General features: G+C 33.7%; 2 protein-coding genes across 52 annotated transcripts in view; both read right to left on the bottom strand.

Moving 5' to 3' along the window:
* Positions 1–9,836, bottom strand: part of LOC145331061 (farnesyl pyrophosphate synthase-like) — a 51,527-nt gene extending 41,691 nt beyond the window's left edge. For 22 of the 23 annotated variants that reach the window (XR_013883660.1, XR_013883673.1, XR_013883675.1 and 19 more), the window contains exons 1-9: positions 9,763–9,836; positions 8,055–8,117; positions 7,540–7,615; positions 7,153–7,226; positions 4,941–5,009; positions 4,234–4,273; positions 3,549–3,613; positions 2,557–2,665; positions 239–308 (exon numbers count right to left, since the gene is read on the bottom strand). Coding sequence is in view for 2 of the 23 variants with exons in the window: in XM_080175678.1 (XP_080031804.1) it covers positions 239–308; positions 2,557–2,665; positions 3,549–3,613; positions 4,234–4,273; positions 4,941–5,009; positions 7,153–7,226; positions 7,540–7,615; positions 8,055–8,117; positions 9,763–9,830 (634 nt within the window). In the remaining 21 variants the exon portion in view is untranslated. The remainder of the gene's footprint in view (positions 1–238; positions 309–2,556; positions 2,666–3,548; positions 3,614–4,233; positions 4,274–4,940; positions 5,010–7,152; positions 7,227–7,539; positions 7,616–8,054; positions 8,118–9,762) is intronic. The other variant, XM_080175680.1, reaches the window with a different exon arrangement.
* AsnRS (asparagine--tRNA ligase) overlaps positions 9,834–22,393 on the bottom strand; it is a 55,532-nt gene continuing 42,972 nt past the window's right edge. The window contains exons 18-27 of one of the 29 annotated variants that reach the window (XR_013883659.1): positions 21,224–21,325; positions 20,564–20,678; positions 17,861–17,954; positions 16,239–16,291; positions 15,631–15,747; positions 14,576–14,685; positions 14,076–14,154; positions 13,106–13,256; positions 10,984–11,011; positions 9,834–9,950 (exon numbers count right to left, since the gene is read on the bottom strand). Coding sequence is in view for 1 of the 29 variants with exons in the window: in XM_080175676.1 (XP_080031802.1) it covers positions 13,232–13,256; positions 14,076–14,154; positions 14,576–14,685; positions 15,631–15,747; positions 16,239–16,291; positions 17,861–17,954; positions 20,564–20,678; positions 21,224–21,325 (695 nt within the window). In the remaining 28 variants the exon portion in view is untranslated. Of the gene's footprint in view, positions 9,951–10,983; positions 11,012–11,488; positions 11,801–12,540; positions 13,257–14,075; positions 14,155–14,575; positions 14,686–15,630; positions 15,748–16,238; positions 16,292–17,860; positions 17,955–20,563; positions 20,679–21,223; positions 21,326–22,393 lie in introns of those variants that run through there. The other 28 variants (XR_013883632.1, XR_013883633.1, XR_013883635.1 and 25 more) reach the window with 28 other exon arrangements.

Genomic DNA, 22,393 nt, shown 5'->3' with positions numbered 1-22,393 from the left:
ATAATTAATAACGTTTTCTTATTCGTTGGCTTAAAAACGTTGGGGACTTTTATTGAATTTTGATTGGTTAGTTCATTCAATTGAGTGTCCAAACGTTTCAACAACTAATTGTTATAAACAAAAGGGGTAACTTTCAGTATCATCATTGGGGATCTACATCAATATACCGCTCATAATCTTATCCCTTTAAATCCCTGAACTGAATAACTATAAAAATGTGAATGTTGATCTATCCCTGCAGAAATAAGATCTAACGCCTGACCAAGTGAGGTGAACTTAGTTACTTCTTGGTACAAATCTACTAGGCTCTGAAAAAAATACATAGGTATTTAAAATTTTATGATCCTTATATCTCTAATTCCAGGGAAGGTTTACAACTATTTTGGGAGCGGGTACCACAACCCTCCCATGAGAAAACGCCCATAGAAAATACAGACAATCTTCTACAAATAATAAAATAAATATAAAATTATAATTTTTCATTTACTATTCGCGGAGAGCTGTCTATAATACGATGCGACCAATAACTATTCACTAACTTTGAATGTATTGTCTTATTTATTCTTTATTCCAGATTTAACCTCAGTTTTGCGAATTTTGTGTGAATTTTCTAGAAAATGTGAGACCAATAGTAAATACTATGTTATTAGCTTCTTTGGTTTTTAATCCTTGTATAAAAGTAACAGGATCTGTGAGTGTGTGTGTGTTTGAACCTAAGGATCACGCTAACCGCTGAACCCATATGGTTCTCCTTTAAAGTGTATTTTCATGGGAAATGGACCCTAGAAAAGTTGCCCACCACACCCATTTTGTTTTTATTTTGTTTTTTTGTATAAACTAAAATTTAAAGTGGGATAGATCGATGGGTGGAAGTAATGAGAAACTTTGGATCTACTGCAGTTCCCGGTAAAATATTGCTGGTAAGAAATATTTCCAAAAATCTATGAATTTTAAAGGCTGCTAGCTGCCAAACGGCTGAACGTACAGATCATACCCGCACACCATTTTAAGCGGCATAAGAAGGCCTACAAATAATCTGGAATAGCCAAGATCCAATTATGCACAGGGAAAGCTTCACTGAAGAAAAAGCGCGTAAATTAGGTCTTTAGGCGAGATAATTAAGCATTATTGATTTATGGCTATTCCAGGTTATTTGTATGCCTTCTTATGCCGCTTAAAACAGTGTGTGGGCATGATCTGTACGATCAGCCGTTTGGCAGCTAGCAGCCTTTAAAATTAATAGATTTTTGGAAATATTGCTTACCAGCAATATTTTACCGTGAACTGCAGTAGATCCGAAACTTTAAATACAACAGACAGATAAATTCTTTCTAAAACTAAACTGAACAGTACATCTCAAGTTTCTAGATAAAATGTATTATCTCAACCAGTGAACCTTTTTACTTTCCCGCAATCCCCACCCAACAGGACGCCCAAATGAGGGGGAGGCTAAAACCACACATTTTGGATGTTAAAAATTATTTGTAAAGGTATAGCACCCCCATGTTTATTGGGCTCTTTATGAGACTCTAAAGTAGACATTATTCCACAGACTGTCTATAATACGATGCAATAATTAACTATTATAAAGTTAGGTTTAATAAGGGATTAAGCTTAACAAAGTTTAAAGGGGGGTTATAGTTGATACAATTGTAAAATATTGGATTTTACAAATTTTCTTAATTTATTCCACGATAGAGAAACCAAACCTTATAAAACAGAGCAGAACAAAGTACATTTAAACAAGAAAATTTGGGAATAGTCCTTTCCACGACATCCCTCCATAAGGGGCGATTCTTCGTATTTTTCACAGTAGCTTTTCTCCTATTTCTAGCCCCTGCGGGGGGCTCTAACCCTTCGGGGCCCATTACCTAACCCTGTGGGGCAATCACCTAACACAATATAACCTAACCTAACCTCAAATAACCTATAAAAAGCCATTTTAAAAATACGACGAATCGCCCCTTATGGAGGGATGTCGTGGGAAGGACTATACCCGAAAATTTTATAAGTGTAGGTATCCTTTTATAAAAGTAACAGGATCTGTGTGTGTGTCTATCTGTTGTAGATATGGTTCTCCTTTACATTAAAGCTTCTTATGGGTAACGGGAAGGTTTATAACCATTTTGGGGGATGGTAACACCAACCTCCTATGAAAAATCACCCTAGAAAAGATGACCCCCTAATGAATATTTTTTTCCTTCTAAAATTAACATTGAAAGTGGAGGAGGGGCGAGTCGACTTCCCAAACACAACCCAAATTTCCCATAAAAGCCTACAGGGGCGAAGCCGCCGGTGTATAATATGGTACGTGTAACATATATTGAGCTACGCCTCTAGAGGTCTCAAGGGGCACTTGAGGAAAGCAAGGGGGAGGGGGGAATGGATGATTAGGAAATAATGTAAAGTTTACCATGAAGTACTCTGTATCTGCAAAAAGATGAACCATATCAGTAAAGGGTAATTTTAACCTGCACGCAGACAAAGGGTCGTCCAGACAGAGTTTTTTTTATAAAATGAATTAAATATGTATTAATGTAATGCTGTAAAATTTACCATGTAGTAATCTTTATCTGCAAAATATTGTTTCAATGCTGTATAGACACAGGTCTCTAGCAGGATGGAATCATTGAATGCTGTCAGGCCAATGTCCTTCTGTTTATACCTGAAATATAAGATTGTAAGTATCGCAGCTACTCTACATTTAAACAACGAGCATGCATGTAGTGGAGTATAGTTGGACGTTAGCACAAAAATTAAAGTCAGTTACTGAATCTAACACTTAACACTGGTCGAAATTGGACTCAAAGAAATTACCGAAAATTACCCGGTGGTGGGGCAATTCCGTTAACGTTTTTTCAACCTAAAAAAATCGATGAAAAACGGCCAAACGGCCAGTCAAGCATAAATGATCATAATTAGGATACGTTATAGGGATTATCCTTATATTTCTATCAATATATTGTAATTTCTTAACACTGCGTCATAACCAAAGACGTTAAAAATGGTTTCTCTGCTGCTATGTTAGGTGTGCGACATTAATAGTTAAAGTAGGGGTAATGCACTGGCCCAAAACAAGAGCAACTGGTTCCAGGACAAACGCAGGAGTGTTAAAATATTAATTTAATTAAGTATTTCTGTACAGATTAGGTTAGGTTAAGATATGAATGTACACAAAAGCCCCCCGCAGGGGTTAGGCATTAAAAAAACCTAAAAGAAGGTCTAAAATAGGTTAGGTTAGGTTAAGTGTCCACTTCTGCGTTTGGGACTCCTGCGTTTGTCATAAGACCGAGCAACTTATTGCCATGAACAGTAAGGACTTCCAGACAATCAAGGAGTTGGTTTTCTGTTGGGTATTACTCAACCTTATACTCTGTGTGTCAGAAAATGAGACATTTGGCTCCCATTGGTTGTTGGACCTAATGTTAAAGTGTCATGGACAGTAGTCTCGCCCGTATGAGGTAATTCATATACCATCTGCTACTAATAATTAAGGCGAACGGCAGGACATACTTATAGAGTGTCTACAATACAAATATTAATGATACCAGCATTTTTTTCCTCTTCTAGTTTCACTTTGGTCCATGATATCATCTGCTACTAGGAAGAAAGCCTAAAAAATGAAAAAAATTAAATTGGAACTTTTGTATAAAGGGCAGAGGGGGGCAAAGGCAGGATTAAAGAATAATTTCACGGGTCGCCGTAGACTCGCAACCGTGGGGGTTTTGAACAATATATTAATAAAGATATTGAGAGAAAAAATCAAGGTGACAAATACGCTTTACAGCATTTTTCTATTACAGAAAAAGTGATTGATGGAGAAGCTCAGAGTCTTAAAAATCATTATTTTTGGTATATTAACTCTTTTCAAAGCTATCGTAAGAACTCTTTGCTCGCTTCGCTTTAATAAATGTTTATATACGTTACATGGAAGCAGGGGTGCTTGACCCTGATAAATGGGGGGGGGGGGGGGGGATAAAAAATATGTGGTTGGGGCTTAATGTAAAAATTAAGATAACCGAAAACATATTTTTCCATTTTTCTCCCCACCTTGGTGAAAAAAAACTATAAGAGTATGAAAAAAAAATAAAGAGTTCTAAAAAGTATTTTTCCCCTTGTTGAAAAAAATTTGGAGTAGGAAAGAAATTCAAAATTTGCAGCAGGGGAAAAAAATGAATCTTGTGCAGAATATACACCTTTGCAAGGAAGTCCTACGAAAAGTTGAAGTTATACCTGTAAAAATTCTACTGTCCATCCAAGAACCATTGCTAATCTAAATATAAAGTTTCTCTAGATGCTCTCCTCCAAAGTGCCTAGCGAGCACAGAACCCTTCCCTCATTTTTAATTAAATGAAAATAGGTGGGGTGGGATGTCGTTACTTTATGACTAACCCCTGCAGGGGCCCTAATCAAAAAAATCCTATACATGCAATCCTATACCCAAAATATCCTAACCAAGCCGAAAGCAGCATTTAACATCCACAAAAAAAACTAACCCACTCCCCTATTTCTATCTATTTCAAAATAGTAGAGGGGAGTGGGGAGAGAAATCTGTGCACGACTAGGCACTTTTTAAACTCTCCCTAATGAAATCTTATATGATAGTATAATGATAATTTTAATATATAAAACATTTGTTTATTTTCCTATCTTGTAATGAATCTGAATTAGACGTAAAACAATTCAATCCAATAAAAATTTGTATTTTTCACAAGGAAGAAGGGGACATTATGCTTTTTATTACACTAGCTCCCAAAGTTTTGTATTTTTACAGAATTTTGATGGGTTGGTTCATTAAGTTCATAGTCCAAACGTTTAAACTTTAAACCACTAATTGTGATCTTCTGAAAGAGTAATTTTGGTGGTGTACATCATTTTATCGTCCTTTGTCTTATTCCTTTGATACCTGTTTTTTTTTACCAAAAAAATATCAGATTTACCTTAAATTTTCTTCTGTATGTTGAGATTTATCGGTCAACAACTTGTATGTAAACGGTACTGAAAATCCTCTAAAATATTAAAGCATTAAAATGTGATTATCTCGTTTGATTTTGAGCAATTTATGTTCGTAATTTATAAAAAAAAATCAAAGTAAATAATCAACATGTTTTAACTGCACAAACGTACTTTCTTGTAACGATTCTGGAGTTGCTACGCTTTCTAAACTATTACCGGAATCACCATGTCAAGTTTGAAATTGAAAGGACAATTCTAACATGCCTTATTAACGATAAAAGCTATCCGTTACGGACGGACCTTAATTATAGAAAATTTTCGCTTTTAAAAATGTTGTAATACGATGCTATAAATACATTTCAGTATGGCTTAAAACCGGTTCTAATTCAGTGGATATTAATCGGTTTTGAAGCCCTATTAGAAAGAGTTTATATGTACACATATCATAAAATAATCTAACAATAGATTAAGGAAAATAATAAAAATAAATAATATAGATTCAATAACTAGAAAACAAAAATGCATAAAAAATACATTTTATCTGTCAAACTTTTATATTATATAAAAAAGTTTTTCTTTATCCGAGCAACTATATAACCAGAGATACAAAACATCTATAATACAAAGTAGAACGATGTTTGTCTGTCTGTCTGTCTGTCTGTCTGTTTGTCTGTCTGTTTGTTTGTTTGTTTGTAGCGAAGGATCTCGCTAACCGCTGAACCGATCTGGTTTTCTTTATAGGGTAGCTTCTTATAGGTCCCGGGAAGGTTTATAACTATTTTCTTGGGAGGTGGGACACCCCCAACCCTCCTATAAAATGAAAAATACCCCCAACCTCCAAAATTTTTCTTTTCTTTTTAAAACTAAAATTAAAATAGTGAGTTGGACTACCCCCCCCCCCCCAAAAAAAAAATTTCCCTCCCCCCCAAAGAAATTTTTTTTTACATTCTTTTTTAAATCTAAAATTTTATATTTATAGGTATACTGTTAAGTTAAATAAAAATAATTAGAAGATTTTGTAACTAATCAACGATAATTGTATAAGTTATCTTATTTTACAAGATCTTTTCTTTCAAAATATCCATAAATATCAAATTTGAACTTTGTTAAATAACTTCCTATTAGTAAATAATTGGTAAAATATTTACATTTTTGTAAGTAATGACGTTTAAATTCCCAACAAAATATTATCCTATCCTATTAGGTATATAAAGTAGTTAAGTTTTTTTCGTCTAAAACTAAAGATCTGTCTGCCTGTTTGTTTGTACCGAAGGATCTCGCTAAGCGCTGAACCGATCGGCTCTCCTTTACAGGGTAGCTTCTAATAGGTCCTGGGAGGGTTAATAACCTTTTTTTGGGGGGGGGATGGGAAACCACCAACCCAAACCCCCCAAAAAAAAATCCCCTCCCAAAAATAAATTTCCAAAAAAATTTGGTTTATTAAACCTCTTGTTGCAAAGAGGGGAGAATACGCGAATTTATTATAAAGAAGCCCTGGGATGCTTTTAGTTTTTTTTTCTGTCCCCTTTTAATCTTGGCAGGCTGTCAGGGTGGTGGTACCATCCCCAAAACTAGTTAAAAACCTTATAAGGATATTAAAAGTTACTTTTATACATAAAAAATATCCCACCGCAAAAAAAAAATTGTTAGGGGGATAATTACCCCCCCTCCCCCCAACAGATTATGAAGAGGATATTAACCCCTCCCAACAAATTTCAAATCCCCCCCCCAATGCAAATTAAATATTTGTACCCCCCCCCCCCCAACCAAATTAAAAAGCTTGGACGCTTGCGCCCATATCATTTAAGGGCTCTTTATTCAAAGGAGAAAGGATAGGCCTAACCAGCCAAAGCATAGAGCCCAATGAAGATATCCTAAAAAGAAGTTCAGTAGATTGAAATTTTTATAAATAAAATAGGTACAAAAAACGACTTTATCTATTGCTAGAGGCTACGCTCTTAGAGGCCTCCCTTCCAAATCTCCCCCCCCCCCCCAAAAAAAAAAAAAAAGTTAAAAACCTTCCCAGGTCCCATTAAAAGGTAAAGAGTACCTTATCGATTCAGCAAGATCCATCAGTAAAGACAGACAGACATTGACTCCTGTTACTTAAACTTTAGTATATAGATGATTTGGTCTAACACAGATCCAAAAATTTTTAAAATCCAAAAGTGCACCCAGTATAGAATTACTACCAACCTGTTCTTCTTGCCGTCAGGTACGTTGTATTGAATACACTTGGTCATATGCTTACCCAGCAAGGGTACAAGCTCCTAGAAAATAATAATTCAGTTTCCTTGTTGTAACAACCCATGAGCTACAAAAATTCAACAAAACTTATAAACAAGGATGACAACATTAATGGGCGTTATCCTCTTAGAAATTTTATTTTCAATTTTTTCAGTTTATCTTAAATAGCAACCGAGTAAATCATATTTCTCATATTGCGTTACATAAGAAAGGACTGACAGACAAACTTACTCAACGACCCTAATTATAGGAAAGCCATGCTTCAAAAATACTACCTTACATAATTTAAATTTTAAATATTATAAGCGCAGCTACTCTAAAACTATTTAGGCATACCTTTGGTAAATCTTCTAGTGACAATTGTCTGTTTAGATCTGTAAATACTGCCATGAAGTCCCGCCTCTCACTTGGACTACAAGTACATCAAAATAAAGTAAAAAGAATGCCTCAGATTATGGGATAAATTGTAGATGTGGGAGGGGGGTTGTAAATAGCTTCAATCAATCAATTGACAAAATTTTAGATTTTGAGAAGTTTTAGGCTATTTTTTCACTCTCTAACACTTCTATCTTCTAGAAGCTAGAGGCGCAGCCGATAGTTACCTTAACCCCTCGTCTTCTGTTATTTTTAATTTAACTCAAAATAAGAGGGGTGGGGTTTTCTGTACTCTAATAAGCGCTTTGAGTTAAACTGTCAATTATTTGTTGCAGAAAATGGAATAGGTACCATGCCTTATAAACAGGCGCATCTTCTTGCAACGCAAAATAAGAATGCTCCCTTACAAAGGTTTTGCAATCAAAGGAATTGCTGCCCGACAAATTTTTCGATAATTCATTGTGACGATTATAAACCTGTACATCGGATGTTTGGCAGGTGCGTCTGAGGTGGAATAATACTTCTCATCTATCACAGACCTAAATAGAACAAGGAAAATTGCGTACCAAAGTAGGGAGAGTAAAGGAAGAGAAATGAAGGGGAAAGAAATGAGAGGAGGGAAAGGAAAGGGAAGAAGCGATTAGGTGAAAGAAAAAGGAAGAAAAAATAGAAGAGCGGAAAGAAAAAGGGGGGAAAATGAGAAGATCTGAAAGAAAAAGAGAATATAAAATGGAAAAGAAAGCTTTTTTCAGTCAGTTTGCTAGACTAACGTGATAAAAATCTTCGACAGCTACTCCTAGAAAACTTAATAAGCTTTTGTTCCAACTAAAATGAACTTAGTTTTCAGTCATTTATTGTTGGGTATATACCTAAATACTACTCACATCTGTCTTGAAGTGTAAATGAAAAACAAAAAATGTCTGCCCTGTAAGAAGAAAACAAAAGTTTTAGACATTTATATCAAGATTAAATCCTGAAATTTTCAGCATAATCATGACAAGAAAAGCAAAGATTATTATTTATTTGAAATTTTTATTTTGAACAACTTTGCTTTTATAAAGTCTTTCATAAAACCGCTCTCTATATGATTTATTTAAGGCTGAATTTCCGTGACCTTAGCAAAGCAACTGATAAAAATCGCCATTAATTAACTCCCTTCAGGAGCGGTTTTATAAAAAACTTTATAAAAGCAAACTTGTTCAAAATTTTAAACAAATAATCTTTGCTTATCTTGTCATGATTATGCTGTAACTCCTAGGGGATAAAAATTAAACTTGAAATTTTCAAATCTAATTTTCTCCTAAACCCTCGTTAGAAAATTTGAAAATTTCAGGATTTAATCTTGATATAAATAAATGTTTAAAACTTTTGTTTTCTTCTTATAGGGCAGACATTTTTTGTTTTCCATTTACACTTCAAGAAAGATGTGTGCTCTTTTAGTATAGACGCATTTTAATGAATGTCACTCAAAGTCAAAACTTTTTTCCCCAGTATCAAAAAAGCACAAATCGGCCTTGGGAAAATATCTACCCCACTTACAGTCAATGTCATACATATTGGGGAGAGTAACACGTCCTCTCCCTCGCCATGAAAGCTAAAACCTGTCCTTAACCAATACTAAACTTCCTTAGAAATTGCCCAGAAGTTTACGAGATCTAGTAGGAGACTGGTAATTGAGTTAAAATAATTAAAAGTGAATTTGTGAATTAGTTAAGATTATGGAATTGTATCGGTTCTTTCGTATTAAATGCACTAAAAACTACCCCTTTAAATAAAAATAAATAGTTTGAGGGGGTAAACCCTTTATCTAAACACTGCAGGGCCACACAGTATCATAACCTATAATAAAATATAGATGCTCAACAGTAAGAATTTTCAAATAAAAATAGTCAAATTGCAATGCAAAGCATTACTAACAGTCCGATTCAGACAGACAAATAATTATAGGCTTGCAGTACTTGCTAATAAGCATACATCTTTCATCTTTACGTAAAAAAATCAAAATGGGGGTAAGTGTATATAAAAATATAAAACTTTATATTTTACCATCCTTAGAATTTTTTAGAACACATAAGAGTATCCAACTCAAACCTTTAAAATCACTCATTTCACCCTCTTAAAATAAAAAAAGCTTGGACGTTCATAGGGGGAAGGTTGTCCTACTGCAGTGGACATGAATTTAACCTGGTAGCCACCGCAGGAGTGAGGGTGGCTAATCTCGCTAGAAAACTGCTGCGTGACAACATTTTCATCAATTCTGAAAGGATAAGAAGACCTTAATTTTTTTTGCCTATTTTTTAGGTAATAGGTAACTATTAGGAAGGGGAAAAGATGACGTTTTAAAACTACTAAATATTAAGTAATGACTTATTCTTTAATTGAATAAAAAATGTGGATCATGGAAAGAAAACGAAGTTGCCGGTTTCATCGCATTTTCACAGTAGCTTTTGAAGGATTATTTTAGGTTAGGTTAGGTTAAGTAAATGTTAATGATTGCCCCGCAGGGTTAGAAAATATGCCCCGCAGGGCTAGAGCCCCCCGCAGGGGCTAGAAATAGGAGAAAGGCTACTGTGAAAAAACCACAAAACCGGCAACTTCGTTTTCTTTCCATGATCCAAAAATGTTTTATTTTGGCCAACACATTTAGAAAGAGGACTATCCACGAACCAGATCAAGTGATTCTAAGCATCTTCCAGCATTAACCCATAGTTTTTTTTTAGTGAATATACTAGGTTTATGTTTAATATTTGCTTTATCGACTAAAAAGTTAGGTTTTACCGTGGTTTTATTTGAAAAAAACTTTAAAATGTAAAGCAATTTTTAAAGCAATATCATCAAATGCTTTGTTGAGTTCATAGGACAAAATAAAATAACACTGCAGAAAAGCATCAAATGTTATAAATTGCAAAAGAACATTAATTAAACTGTTTACAAGTTACCAACCCTTTTTCTAAATATACATTTTTAATCACAATAATATACTTTTATGTCAAAGCTTTTAAACAACAGTTTGAACTCATCAAAACATTCGATGATATTGCACCAAACAATGCTTAACATTTCAAAGTTTTTTTCATATAAAACCATGGTGAAACCTAACTTTTTAGTCGATAAAGCAAATATTAAACATAAACCTAGTATATTCACTAAAAAAATTGCTATGGGTCAATGCTGGAAGATGCTTAGAATCACTTGCTCTTGTTCGTGGATAGTCCTCTTTCATAATTAGAATTCGGGACATTCAAGGGGGAAAAAATATGGTTGGACATCCCTAATTTAACGAATCAACATTGAGATACCACTTTCACTCCTACTAAAAAAAACTTTGATAAAGACACAATTGCAACCGCAATTTTAGCTAATAATATTGGCATTATAACTAGTTCCTTCAAATCGGAGGTTTACCTGTATAACCATAACCAAGTCCCCTGACCTATTATATAAACCGAAAATGGTGTACTGAGATGTTCAAAACAACTGGGGATAACACTCTAAGTGTCTTGTTAAGCATAGAAATTCCCATTCTATTGAAAATCAGGGTTGTAGCTTTATTGTTCAACAGACACTTTGATTGAAATCACTAAATAAATAAAAAGAATAAGAAGACCAACACCAAAACTTGTAAAATATTGGATCTAGTGCAGTTCATAGTAAAATATTCCTGGCATCGATTAACTCCAATACAGGCTGCCAGCTGCAAAACGGATGAATGTACATGTCATGCCCACACATCGTTTTGTCGGTTAAAAGTTTAGGGGAGCATATTTATACGTTAAGCCATTTGGCCGTCAGCAGCCTTTAAAGTTCATAAAAATAATCGATACTAAGAACATTTTACCGTGAACTGCACAAGATCCAATGTTTAGTTGTAAAGCAAAAAAAATGAACTAAATATTAAATTAGACAGCAGTAACTATTAACTATAATTTATTCCCATGTATAGTGTATACATAATAAATAAAAACAATGAGAAAATTAACAAAATATTTTTTTTTGCGTACCAATACTGATATATTTTAGCAAATCTGAAAACGAAGGGTAAATTTATTTTCATTGAGTACGGCCATACAATATCAGATTAAGGCTTGAAAAAATGGGGCGAACTGTGAAAGAAAACGCGCGAAAAAAGTGATATTGATGTGAGCACTTTAGATGCACATCAAGACACTAGCAGCTTTTAAAGTTAGTAACAGTTATTTATCGCATCGTATAATATAGACAGCTTTCCGCGGATAATAAAAATCGGATTTAATTAACTAGTTTTGTTAAATCCGAGGGGCCGGGCTACAAAATTATTATTTTAACATTCGTAGAAATTGTCTGTAATGCGATGCTATACTTTTTTCCAACATGGCTGAGTACCGGCTATGATGAGCCATACTGGAAAAAAAACCAGCGTTGCGGAGCCGTCTGATGGTGCGGCTCCGGCTCAGGTTCCGACGAGCCCCCTGTGAAAACGACGGCTACGCGACGACCTTCATTCGTTTTCATGACTTGGTCCAAATATTTAGAAAGAAATTTGTGATAGTTATAGAAAATGAATAAAAATTTAACAAAAAGTGTATTGTGACAAAAAAAATACGGCGTTGTCCTCTTAGAAATATTTTTCCAAGAGGATAATACCAAAATTACTTTAAATATTTTTTAAAAAAATATTAAGGATTAAAAAACATGAAATTTAGAAAATAAAAATAAGGGAAAAAATGACAAGACTCAGAAAATGTGTTATTCGTATTCATTCGAATCCGGTGGATAGAAACCAGTTCTCATTCATACGAAAAAACTATGTCTAGCATCGTATTATATCCAGCTTTCTATGAATATAAAAATGTACAATCATAAGATTAAAACCAGTTTTATAGCCCGTGCCTTCGGCACCTCGGGGCTAAAAAAACTGATTTTAATCTTATAATTGTACATTCTATATCCGCGGAAAGCTCCGCGGAAAGCTGTTTATAATACGATGCGAGAAATAACTATTTTATATTTCTATTGTAGAAACATCAAATTAAAAATAAAATTTGTTTCAACAAAGCACAAGAGTGCAAAAAGGGCAAAGGTGGTTTTGGAGATATTTATAGAATGTTCTTTCAACATTATAATTTTGTAGAATTTCTAATACCACCTTTAAAAAGTGCTAAATATAGCTTAAACAATAAGACATTAAAATTAGTATGTTCCTATAATTATGTTCCTTTAATTTTACTCTAAGTAAAGATTTTCCCAATTTAGCTTCGAAACCGATTCATGTCCGTGGGATTAGAACCGATTCTGAGCCATACCGAAAAATACTATTTAGCATTGTTTTTTACAAATAATTTTCCACGAATATTAAAATCAGTCATAAAATTGATACCTTTTTTTTAGCCTGGGCATTCCGCACCACGGGGCTAACATAACTGGTTTTAATATTAAAATTTTCATTATAATATTCGCGGAAAGCTATCTATAATACAATGCTATAAATAACTATTCTAAAATGTCAAAAGAGTACAAATAACAATTTGACAATCCAAAGAGTACACACTTTTGGTGAATAATATACGAAAAGAATGCAAAGAGATAACAAAGTGTAAGTGAAATAATACAAAGAGTCCAATCCATAAATATGACAGAATATCCCAAAAAGTTCATCTTTTCTGTGGCTGACAATCTAAGGCTTACATCTTCCCATAAACCTAAAAAGAATAATTGATGTGAAAACATGCTCTCTCATTCTTCGACTTGGCGAATTATTAATTGTAAGTTTTAAATACGTCGTACAACCAATCAGTGTTTTAACTTAACCAACCATAATTTTAATCTTCAGAAGGGGTATTTTTTAACCCCCTCCCCATTCTCCCCCCATCATCTTCCCTCCTACTGGATTAAAGTTCTGACCAAAAATTGAGGTCTATGTTATTTTCAAGGGAGTAAGGGAGGGGACAATGGGCAATTAATTCAATTTTCGAGTTTTCAAAGACAGGCCATGAAATCCACACTAATCCATAAAATTTGGAGGAAATTGTAAAGGGTTTGTTCATTAAATTTAGAAAATTATAAACTAAGAAAAAAATCATGCAAAGCGAAATCACATCTTGTTTTTGATGAAATATATTGAGGTATTATAGTGCGATTTTTATCTTACAAGATTATTGGACCCAGCCAACTGCTGGCTGGCTGGGAAAAAATATGGAAAGGGAGATGGGAGGAGAGGGGAGTGAAATAGAGTAAGGAGGGGGGGCCGTGTATACTCAACTCTCTGTCTGCTAGATTCAAAACTAAAACAACGAGTAGCGGCATTTTATGCGCTAGTACCCAAACTCGGTCAGAAACTGCTAAATTCTTGCACAATCCCTTTAAGCCAGTACCCAAAGTCTGAGACTACTAAAAATTGAATATTCGATCCATTGTCCCCTCCCTTACTCCCTGGTTATTTTCCCCTTTCAACAATATATCCACATATATTATATCCATTAGCATTTACCCCCCCCCCCTCTCTCTAAGTTGTACTTTACCTTGGGTACAAGCAAACATCACGGATATGATATCTGTTCAGCAGCCAACATAAGAACCTCTCCAAGCCAAGACCATATCCTAAAAAAAGCAGTAGATTATAATTATATATAACGGAGTCCTTCAACGGAATAAATATATGAGATCTAGATAGGTACTCCTTAACTCAGCCAATAGGTAAACAGTGGAATAGCATTACGGCCATATTTTTGGTTAGAAAGTGACGCGAGCAAATTTACCGATTTAGGGAAACTTTTCACTTTTGAGTTGGACACCCCCTGAAATGAATCCACACCCTAAAACTAAAAAAAACACTCCTATTGTTGTCTGTAATACACCCCTTAAAGCTTACACCCCCATTATTTTTGTTGAAATGGAGTTTCAAAACTCGTAAGAATTTTATAAATTTTAGGGTACACCCCTGAAAACGTTACTGATACTAATTTAAATGGTTGCAATGTCTGTCAAAATCACGCAACCTTCTCAAATTAATAAAATCAACCTCCGTGGGGGCAGGTGCCAAACTTTCTCTGGTCAGTGTACCAATAGTATGGGCTGGGGTCCAGTCCCTCCTTCGCGTAGGCCTCCAACAGTTCATCGCTTTTGTCCATCCTGTAATACACCATAATTAGTTTTAAAATAACCTGAAAATAAGGGGTAGGGAGAGCAACCCTCCCCCAAATGAATATGGAGATGCTACATTATTGATATCGACATTTGGCAATATCTAGGCATTCTATCTTTTATCTGCTTAATTAAGTTTAAAAAATACACAAAACTTTTTTAAAACACATAAAATGAAAAGTTCACGTCTTTATTCTTTTCAATTGAAATGCACAAAAATATATGGAAATGCACTTTAACATGCTAATTAATTATGAGAAGTAAATTGTATCAGAATTAACGATTTAACAGGGGTGTATAGTTATACTCTTCATAATAAAAAATCTTATGAAAAAATATCCCTTATTTAAATTAGAGAAAGAAAAAACATGTTAGGACATATACACCCCTCTGATTTAATTTTTTTGTGAAAAGCATAAAGAGAGGATAATTAAGAAAATGAATAAAAGCAGCAGGAGTATATTTTCCAACCAAGTTGAATTCTTTCCCTCACCACCTCTCTTATTCTTTCCTTCATGTATAGGTGCATATCATATATCTCAAAATTATGTAAAATATTCAGCCCTAAATTAGATACTTTTATATTTTTACATTGTTGGGTAAGTTTGGATAATCAATAGTCACATACATGATAAAACAACAAATAAATCAATTAATGAATTTATCAATCAATCAATGAATGAATTTATCAATCAATCAATCAATCAATCAATGAATTTATCAATCAATCAATCAATGAATTTATCAATCAATGAATTTATCAATCAATTAATTAATTAATCAATCAATCAATCATCAATCAATTTATCAATCAATCAATCAATTTATCAATCAATCAATCAATTTATCAATCAATCAAAACAATCGATCAATCAATCAATCAATCAAAGCAATCGATTAATCAATCAATCAACCTAATAGAAAATGGTATACCTCATAGAACCACCAACAATTTCACCGACATTGGGCATCAGAATATCGACAGACTCGGTGTATCTTCGGTCATCTGGACACTTCTGCATGTAGAAAGCTTTGATCTCAGCGGGAAACCTAAATTAATAGATTTGTTGTCAATAGACTAGGGAATGAAGGGACATTGGGCTTTTTATTACACTGGTCCACAAACTTTTATATTAACGTTTTCTTATTTGTTAGCATAATAGATTTGAGACTTTTGTTGAATTTTTATTGGTTAGTTGAATAAGTTGAGAGTCTAAACGTTTCAACCACAAAAGGGGTAATTTTGTTTATCATTACTATGGTAATACCTCATCAGGTACCTTCCTAACATTATCTTATCTTCTAAAAAAATGTAAGATTACTCAAAATTAAAGTAAAAGAATAGAAAAGCATTAAGTAGTTATTGGGATAGATAGTTACAGAAAGCAACTTTTTAGCAGACGAATAGGACCTTTACCAATTTGGGCAGGTAGTTCTCTGGATTTTACATCTATACTTATACTTACATATTTATTGTCTCAGACAAATTCTATAAAAACTAAAGAAAATTTGCTAATACATAACGGAAAGATTATGTCTACCTGTTAAGCATAATTGGTTCGTTGATTTTGTCAGTCATAAACCTCTCAGGGGCCTAAAAAGATAGATCATCAAATATTAGAAAAATATATTAGACATTTGTTTAAAAATCCGCGAAATGTTTACCGAATTAAAGTGGTTACCTAATCTTTGACATTTATGACTTTTTTACAGACATTATGAAGTCACTCCTTTGTATTCAAACCGCCGCTGTTTATGGAACAAGGCATTTCACTCACTCTTAACTACCGGTGCATTGCATATATGATTACCTAACTATATTGGAGTGGGAATTGTCGATTTGGAAGTCCCAAATGTGCGTGGTAATGAGTTATGCCTGCTTATGGGCCAAATCATTCACTATACATATTACATACACTATAAAGGTTACAGGCAGGCCGGCTATTATTCCGCAGGTTAAAACGCCATACTTTGCCGGAGAGCCTGAAGCCAGAGGTATTCTTAGCAACATGCGAATGAAAGGGATAGTTTCACGAAATGTATTTAAACCTAAATTAGTGAACCGCATAATTTTTCCTGGTTAATTGGTTAAACTACATTTATATGGAATATATTTGAAATAACTTCAATTTTCAAAACTACGTGGTAGAAAATTGAAATTCTTTCAAATATATGCCATATAAATGTAGTATAACCCATTAACTAGCAAAAAAATGCGGTTCATTAAATTAAGTTCAAATGCATTTCGTGAAACTAGTAAACTACCCCTTTTACATTTCAACAGGAAGGGAGGGGACATTGTGCTGTTTAGTGTTTATTACACAAATCCAACTTCGGGGACTGTTTTTCAATTTTAACTGGTTAGTTTATTAATTGGGTGTTTCAACGTTTCAACCACTAATGGAAATCTACAGACGAGGTATTTTTGTGTATCATCATTGTGGATGTTTATCAATTTACCGGTCATTGTCTTATCACTTTACATCTCTGCATTTCTCAATTACCAAATGTACACTTTGAGAATGCAATTATTATGACAAACATAAAAGACATAATTGAGAAAAAAAACTTTTTAGTAGTCATGGAAAATTTGATTACATGTCTATCATTTTTAAAAAGTTTCTCCTTAATTATTTCTATAATTAGGGTATGTCCGTCCGTTTGTAACACAGCTCTTATCTTTAATTGGTGAATGTTAGAAATGTCCTATAGATTTAAACTTTGTTTGATAAATCCTTTCCTGTAATAGTAAGGTACGCCTTCGAGAGCGTAGCAACGATATAATATTTACCAAAAAGTTAGTACGTCCATGCAAAACATGCAGATTTTTTTATTTCTTTTGCACCGCCTATGTGAAGACGTTATCATCCTTGTTTTTTTTAAATATTAAGACTAAATCGGTCTCAATTTTCGAGATCTAATGTCCCAGTTGTAAATAAATCATACATCTAGGATATCCAGCATGTTTAAACGCACGGACTTTCTGGTTACGACTAAAGAGTTGCTACGCTTCCTAAATCATACATAACTGTTATAGGAATCATCATGCAAAGTTTAAAATCGATAGGACAATTATTACGTAACATGTCTACATTAACGAAAAGAGCCAACCGTTACAGACGAACTGACCCTAGTTATATAAACGCTTCGAGTTTAATAATACCTCTGGGATATCCTCGCCAATTTCATAATAAGTTCCATCCTCTTTCTTATAATCATTATCCTTCAACCATTGAATAGCATCTTCATATCTCATTCTAGATAAAAAAAATTTGTTCAGCAATGTTTTTTATTTTTAGTAGCGAAACAACTTGATTCTCTTTTATTCCGTCCGTCTGTCCGTAGTGCTGCAGTAAAAGATGCGATTTTTCCGGCTGCTTTGAAGGTAGCCAGCTGAAATTTTCAGTAAAGATTCTAATGACAAATGGTCATTTAGTCTATACTATTGTCTAAACTATTTTTAAATTTATTTATTTAAAGGGTTTGCTAGATGCACATTATGTACCTAGAATAGGAATTATTAATATATAAAAAAAAAATTAAACCCTCTATCTTGACCAGAAACCGAGAAATAACAATACCCCCATAGTGTAACGGACTGACATGACAAAGTGAATAATAGTAAGGCTACAAACCTGACATTTTTTCTATCAAGCCATATTAACACTGCTAAACCCAAGACCATCACACAGAATAAACAATATTTAATAAAGTAACGCAATAATAACATCGATATTATATTTTTCCATTACAAACACAAAATTCTAGTGCAACAGCTACTCTCTAAATGGGTCACATATGACCATCCATCGGTCAGTCTGGGCTTCCCTTAGTCTGCATAACCGTGTCAATTACATTAGTTAAAGTTTTTTCTTAATTTTATAGGAAGTTGCTTTGCCCCTGGCTTCTAGGGGAAGGCTAGGGTGGACAGACAAAGACTAAAACCACAATAGACATTCTCTGAAAAGTACAACCAATTCGGATCAGCATTATTTACTAAGTATATTTGCGATTGCTTTTATTTAATGAAATCTTCCAATTTTTAACATGTACAAAACAGCCTGCGGTATTGCATCAAGATCCATGACAGATCTATATAGGAAATAAACGTCTATAATCGAGCTCGAATCTTCCAACCTTAAGGTGTATAAAACTCATAGTGCTCCAATAATCCATAATAAACTCTCATTGCCCAGAACGATAAGACCCATTATTTTACTTTATTAAAAATAAATTTCTTTTTTTTATTTCATGTTGCTATTTACCTTATATTGATGTATTTAATTTCTAATAATAAAAAAGAAAATTTTAATTTATAATATAATAAATTTAAGAAAACTCTGTTTTAAAAGAATTCGATTGTGGCGACATTTTGTGTGTTCAAATATTAAACTAAAATTGTAATCATCATTATTAACCCTTTGGTGATGGTAATGTAAAGAAAAAAATATAATTTAAAAAATCTTTTTAAAATCATTTAAATTATTAAATATTTACTTTCTTTTAGATAGTAATGCCGGGTGAGTAAAATAGATTTATTGAGAAAAAGATAGATATACATATAGAAAACTAGCCAATAGGGAGATAGTTATATCGAGCCAAATCTAGTTATTTTATATTATAGGATTGCTAATATAATACAATATTTTTGGTTAACTTTGATGGTAGTTTGTTATTACAGCACAATTTATGGGCATAATTGTCCTTGTATTTAACAAATCTTCCCCTATCACTATAATTTGAAAGTATGTATGTTTAGCACTATAAATAACACACACAAAAAACTGAGTTTATAACACAGGGTGACTTAACTTAACTATTCAAAAGTAACCGTGATACTAATCTTCTTTTCAGTCTAAAATTAGACACAATTACACAGGGGCGTGCACAGGGGGGGAATGAAAGTTAGGTCTTCACAATTAAAATTTTAAGGGAAGTGTTGAGACCCCCCTATATCACACGCCACTGAAATTACACTTAAACTTGACTCATATTCAACAGTAAGCAAGGTTGACTACGTGCATAATAATAAGGAGTGCAGCGCACAAATGTAGAATTTAATTGAAACGGCTAACCAATTCTCTCTCTTTCTACTCAATAACTCACTTCTTCCACTCATATTTTTCTTGTGCTTCGCTATTTATGGATGTTGTCAACCTTGTTTTTTATTTTAACCGGTTCTAATCCGTAAAGCAAACCAATCTTTGTATTAGCTAACACGAGATAAATTTACGTGTCTGCGGTCAATTTTTTTGGATAGGCCTCCAGGTTCCGGAGCTACAGGCCTCCAGGTGGTCTCTGTACAGGTAAAAATGAAACAGCTTATGAGACAAAATATGTATGGTTTTTCTTCAAATATGTGAATAACAATCAAAAAGAAGCATATTTTGTTTTATAAGTTAACCTCTAACTCTTCAAAAAAAAAATCTTATTTTTAATTTTTACCTGTACAGAGACCACCTGGAGGCCTGGAGCTCCGGAACCTGGAGGCCTATCCAAAAAAAATCTTAAATCTGGGGGAAATTCATCATAAAAGAATGATTTTATCCCTAATAACCTATCTTCTCAGTCCAAAGATAAAGCCTATACACCAGATTTACGCGAATGTGTCAGAACTCCCCCCCCCCCCCTGGTCGATCTGGATCATGGAAAGAACACGAAGTAGCATGTTTCGTAATTTTTTTGTCACAGAAGCTTTTGATATGTTATTTAAGGTAAGATAAAAAATAATGATTGCCCCACAGGGCTAGAGCCCCCTGTATGGACTAGAAAAAGGAAAAAAGCTACTGCGAAAATAAGACGAGACCCGCTACTTCGTTTTCTTTCCATGATCCATCAATCTTTTAATATTTTTCTTAAGTCTTACCTCTTGAAGGGTTTCTTAGGTGGTTTAAAGTCTGGGTTAAGTTCATGAACAAGATGACCGTACGGACCAGCCAGCACACGATCAACTACATCACATACTAGGTCTTCAATCCTGTTAGTGCAGTGGTTAAGCCATTATTTTATCTTGTTTTAAAGACAATCAGGAAAATGTATCATCAAGTTGGAGTATTCAAGTTTATTTGAAACCTCCTTTTATGCATCCCAATTTTAAGCAGTTTTAATCATATTTGTGAAAAAACGGGTACTTTTTTTACTTTAAATTAGATTCACACAAAAATTAAAAAGTTCACCGCCCAGGAGCTAGATATATGTATCTTTTTTTGTGAGAAATCTCAACTTGGCGGGGGGGGGGATAAAAGGATTTCATTATTCAACATAATTGGGCAGAATCTTACTTTATTGTCTATTGTCTTAACCCTATCTCTGCACATGGGGCAGGGACCCTGTCCCGATTTTGTATTGGGTCTTTAAAATCAGATAATAGTGTCGGAGATAAAAACACAGCCACAGAGTCCCTACAGGAGGACAAAATACTGTTTAATAGCAGACAAAAAAGGATCTCCACTACTTGGGCCAGGTATTTGTCTGGATTATAAATCTATACTTAAACAATTAATGTCCAATGGCTTAATTTTCCTGTCTAGAAGTTGGTCGAAGTCGATGAAAGGACACTCTGCCTCTACGTGTGTGTATTCGGCAACGTGGCGGCGAGTTCGAGACTTCTCCGCACGGTAAGACTGAGCTGAAATATTAATATATATTAGACAAGGGCTGGGACGTCCATTGAGGAATATACTAGATCCAATCCAAACAAAATGAAGTAGGCGGGATAACCATTCCCATTCATCTATGTAAATTTTCTTTGTGGAGAGGTAAAAAAGTCGACTCGCTTTGCGGCCTTCTATGACTCCAACCCCCCCCCCTCCCCACCCTCAAAAAAATTTAAAGTACTTTAACAAGGGAAATATCTGTTATGAATTTTTCAAGTCCCCCAAATAATTTTCATATGGAGAGCTTTAAAAAGGTCATTAGATTATTTCTCACATCGAATTATACACAGCTTTTCGCAGATATTAAAATGAAAAGCAGTTTTGTAATTGCTGAAAACCGGTTTTATTTCAATGGATATAAATCAGTTTCGAAGCTACATTGGACTTTAGTTTCTCAAACATTTCCGCCAGTCAAAAATAAGGCTTCTTTGATAAACAGAAAAAAAACATTACAAATCATTATAAGGTATATAATTTTTTTTAGGAGAGATTGATATTTTTTAAACATTAAACTCAACAAAATATTTGATGGTTTGGACTAAAATTGATAAAACTTTAAATTTTTTTTCTTCTCATTAACTGTGGTTTTATTTTATATTTTTTGTTTATTTAGCCCAACAAAAACCTAAAATATTTACAAAAATGCTTCAATTTTTGAAGGTTCCTATATCAGAACTAAAAAAACAAAGTATTTGTTCCTATTTTTTAATGTATGAATTAAGTAGTAATACGAAAGAATGATTAAAATTTAAACAACATAGTACATAAGTATATAGTACAAATGGTTTTATTTTTACTTTATTTTATCAATAAAATTAAACTTGTAGCTGTTTAAAATAACGTTTCTCCCCATCCACCTTTATTTACTCCATCCCATCCACCTTTATTTACCCCATCCCATCCCCTTACAAACTCAACACGAACATCATTTTGGTCAAATCGTTCATCCGGTAGGAGAAGGGGAAAAGTGTGGTTTCGTTATATTAGCCAGCTGAAATAGACATTCTCACATAAACGACCCCTTAAATAGTGGATGTAAA

This window comes from Acartia tonsa, chromosome 11 (assembly GCF_053477335.1).
Source record: "Acartia tonsa isolate MP-2025a chromosome 11, ASM5347733v1, whole genome shotgun sequence".
In the NCBI taxonomy this organism is placed as follows: Eukaryota; Metazoa; Arthropoda; class Copepoda; order Calanoida; family Acartiidae; genus Acartia; species Acartia tonsa.
This window is presented reverse-complemented; position numbering and strand designations above follow the sequence as displayed.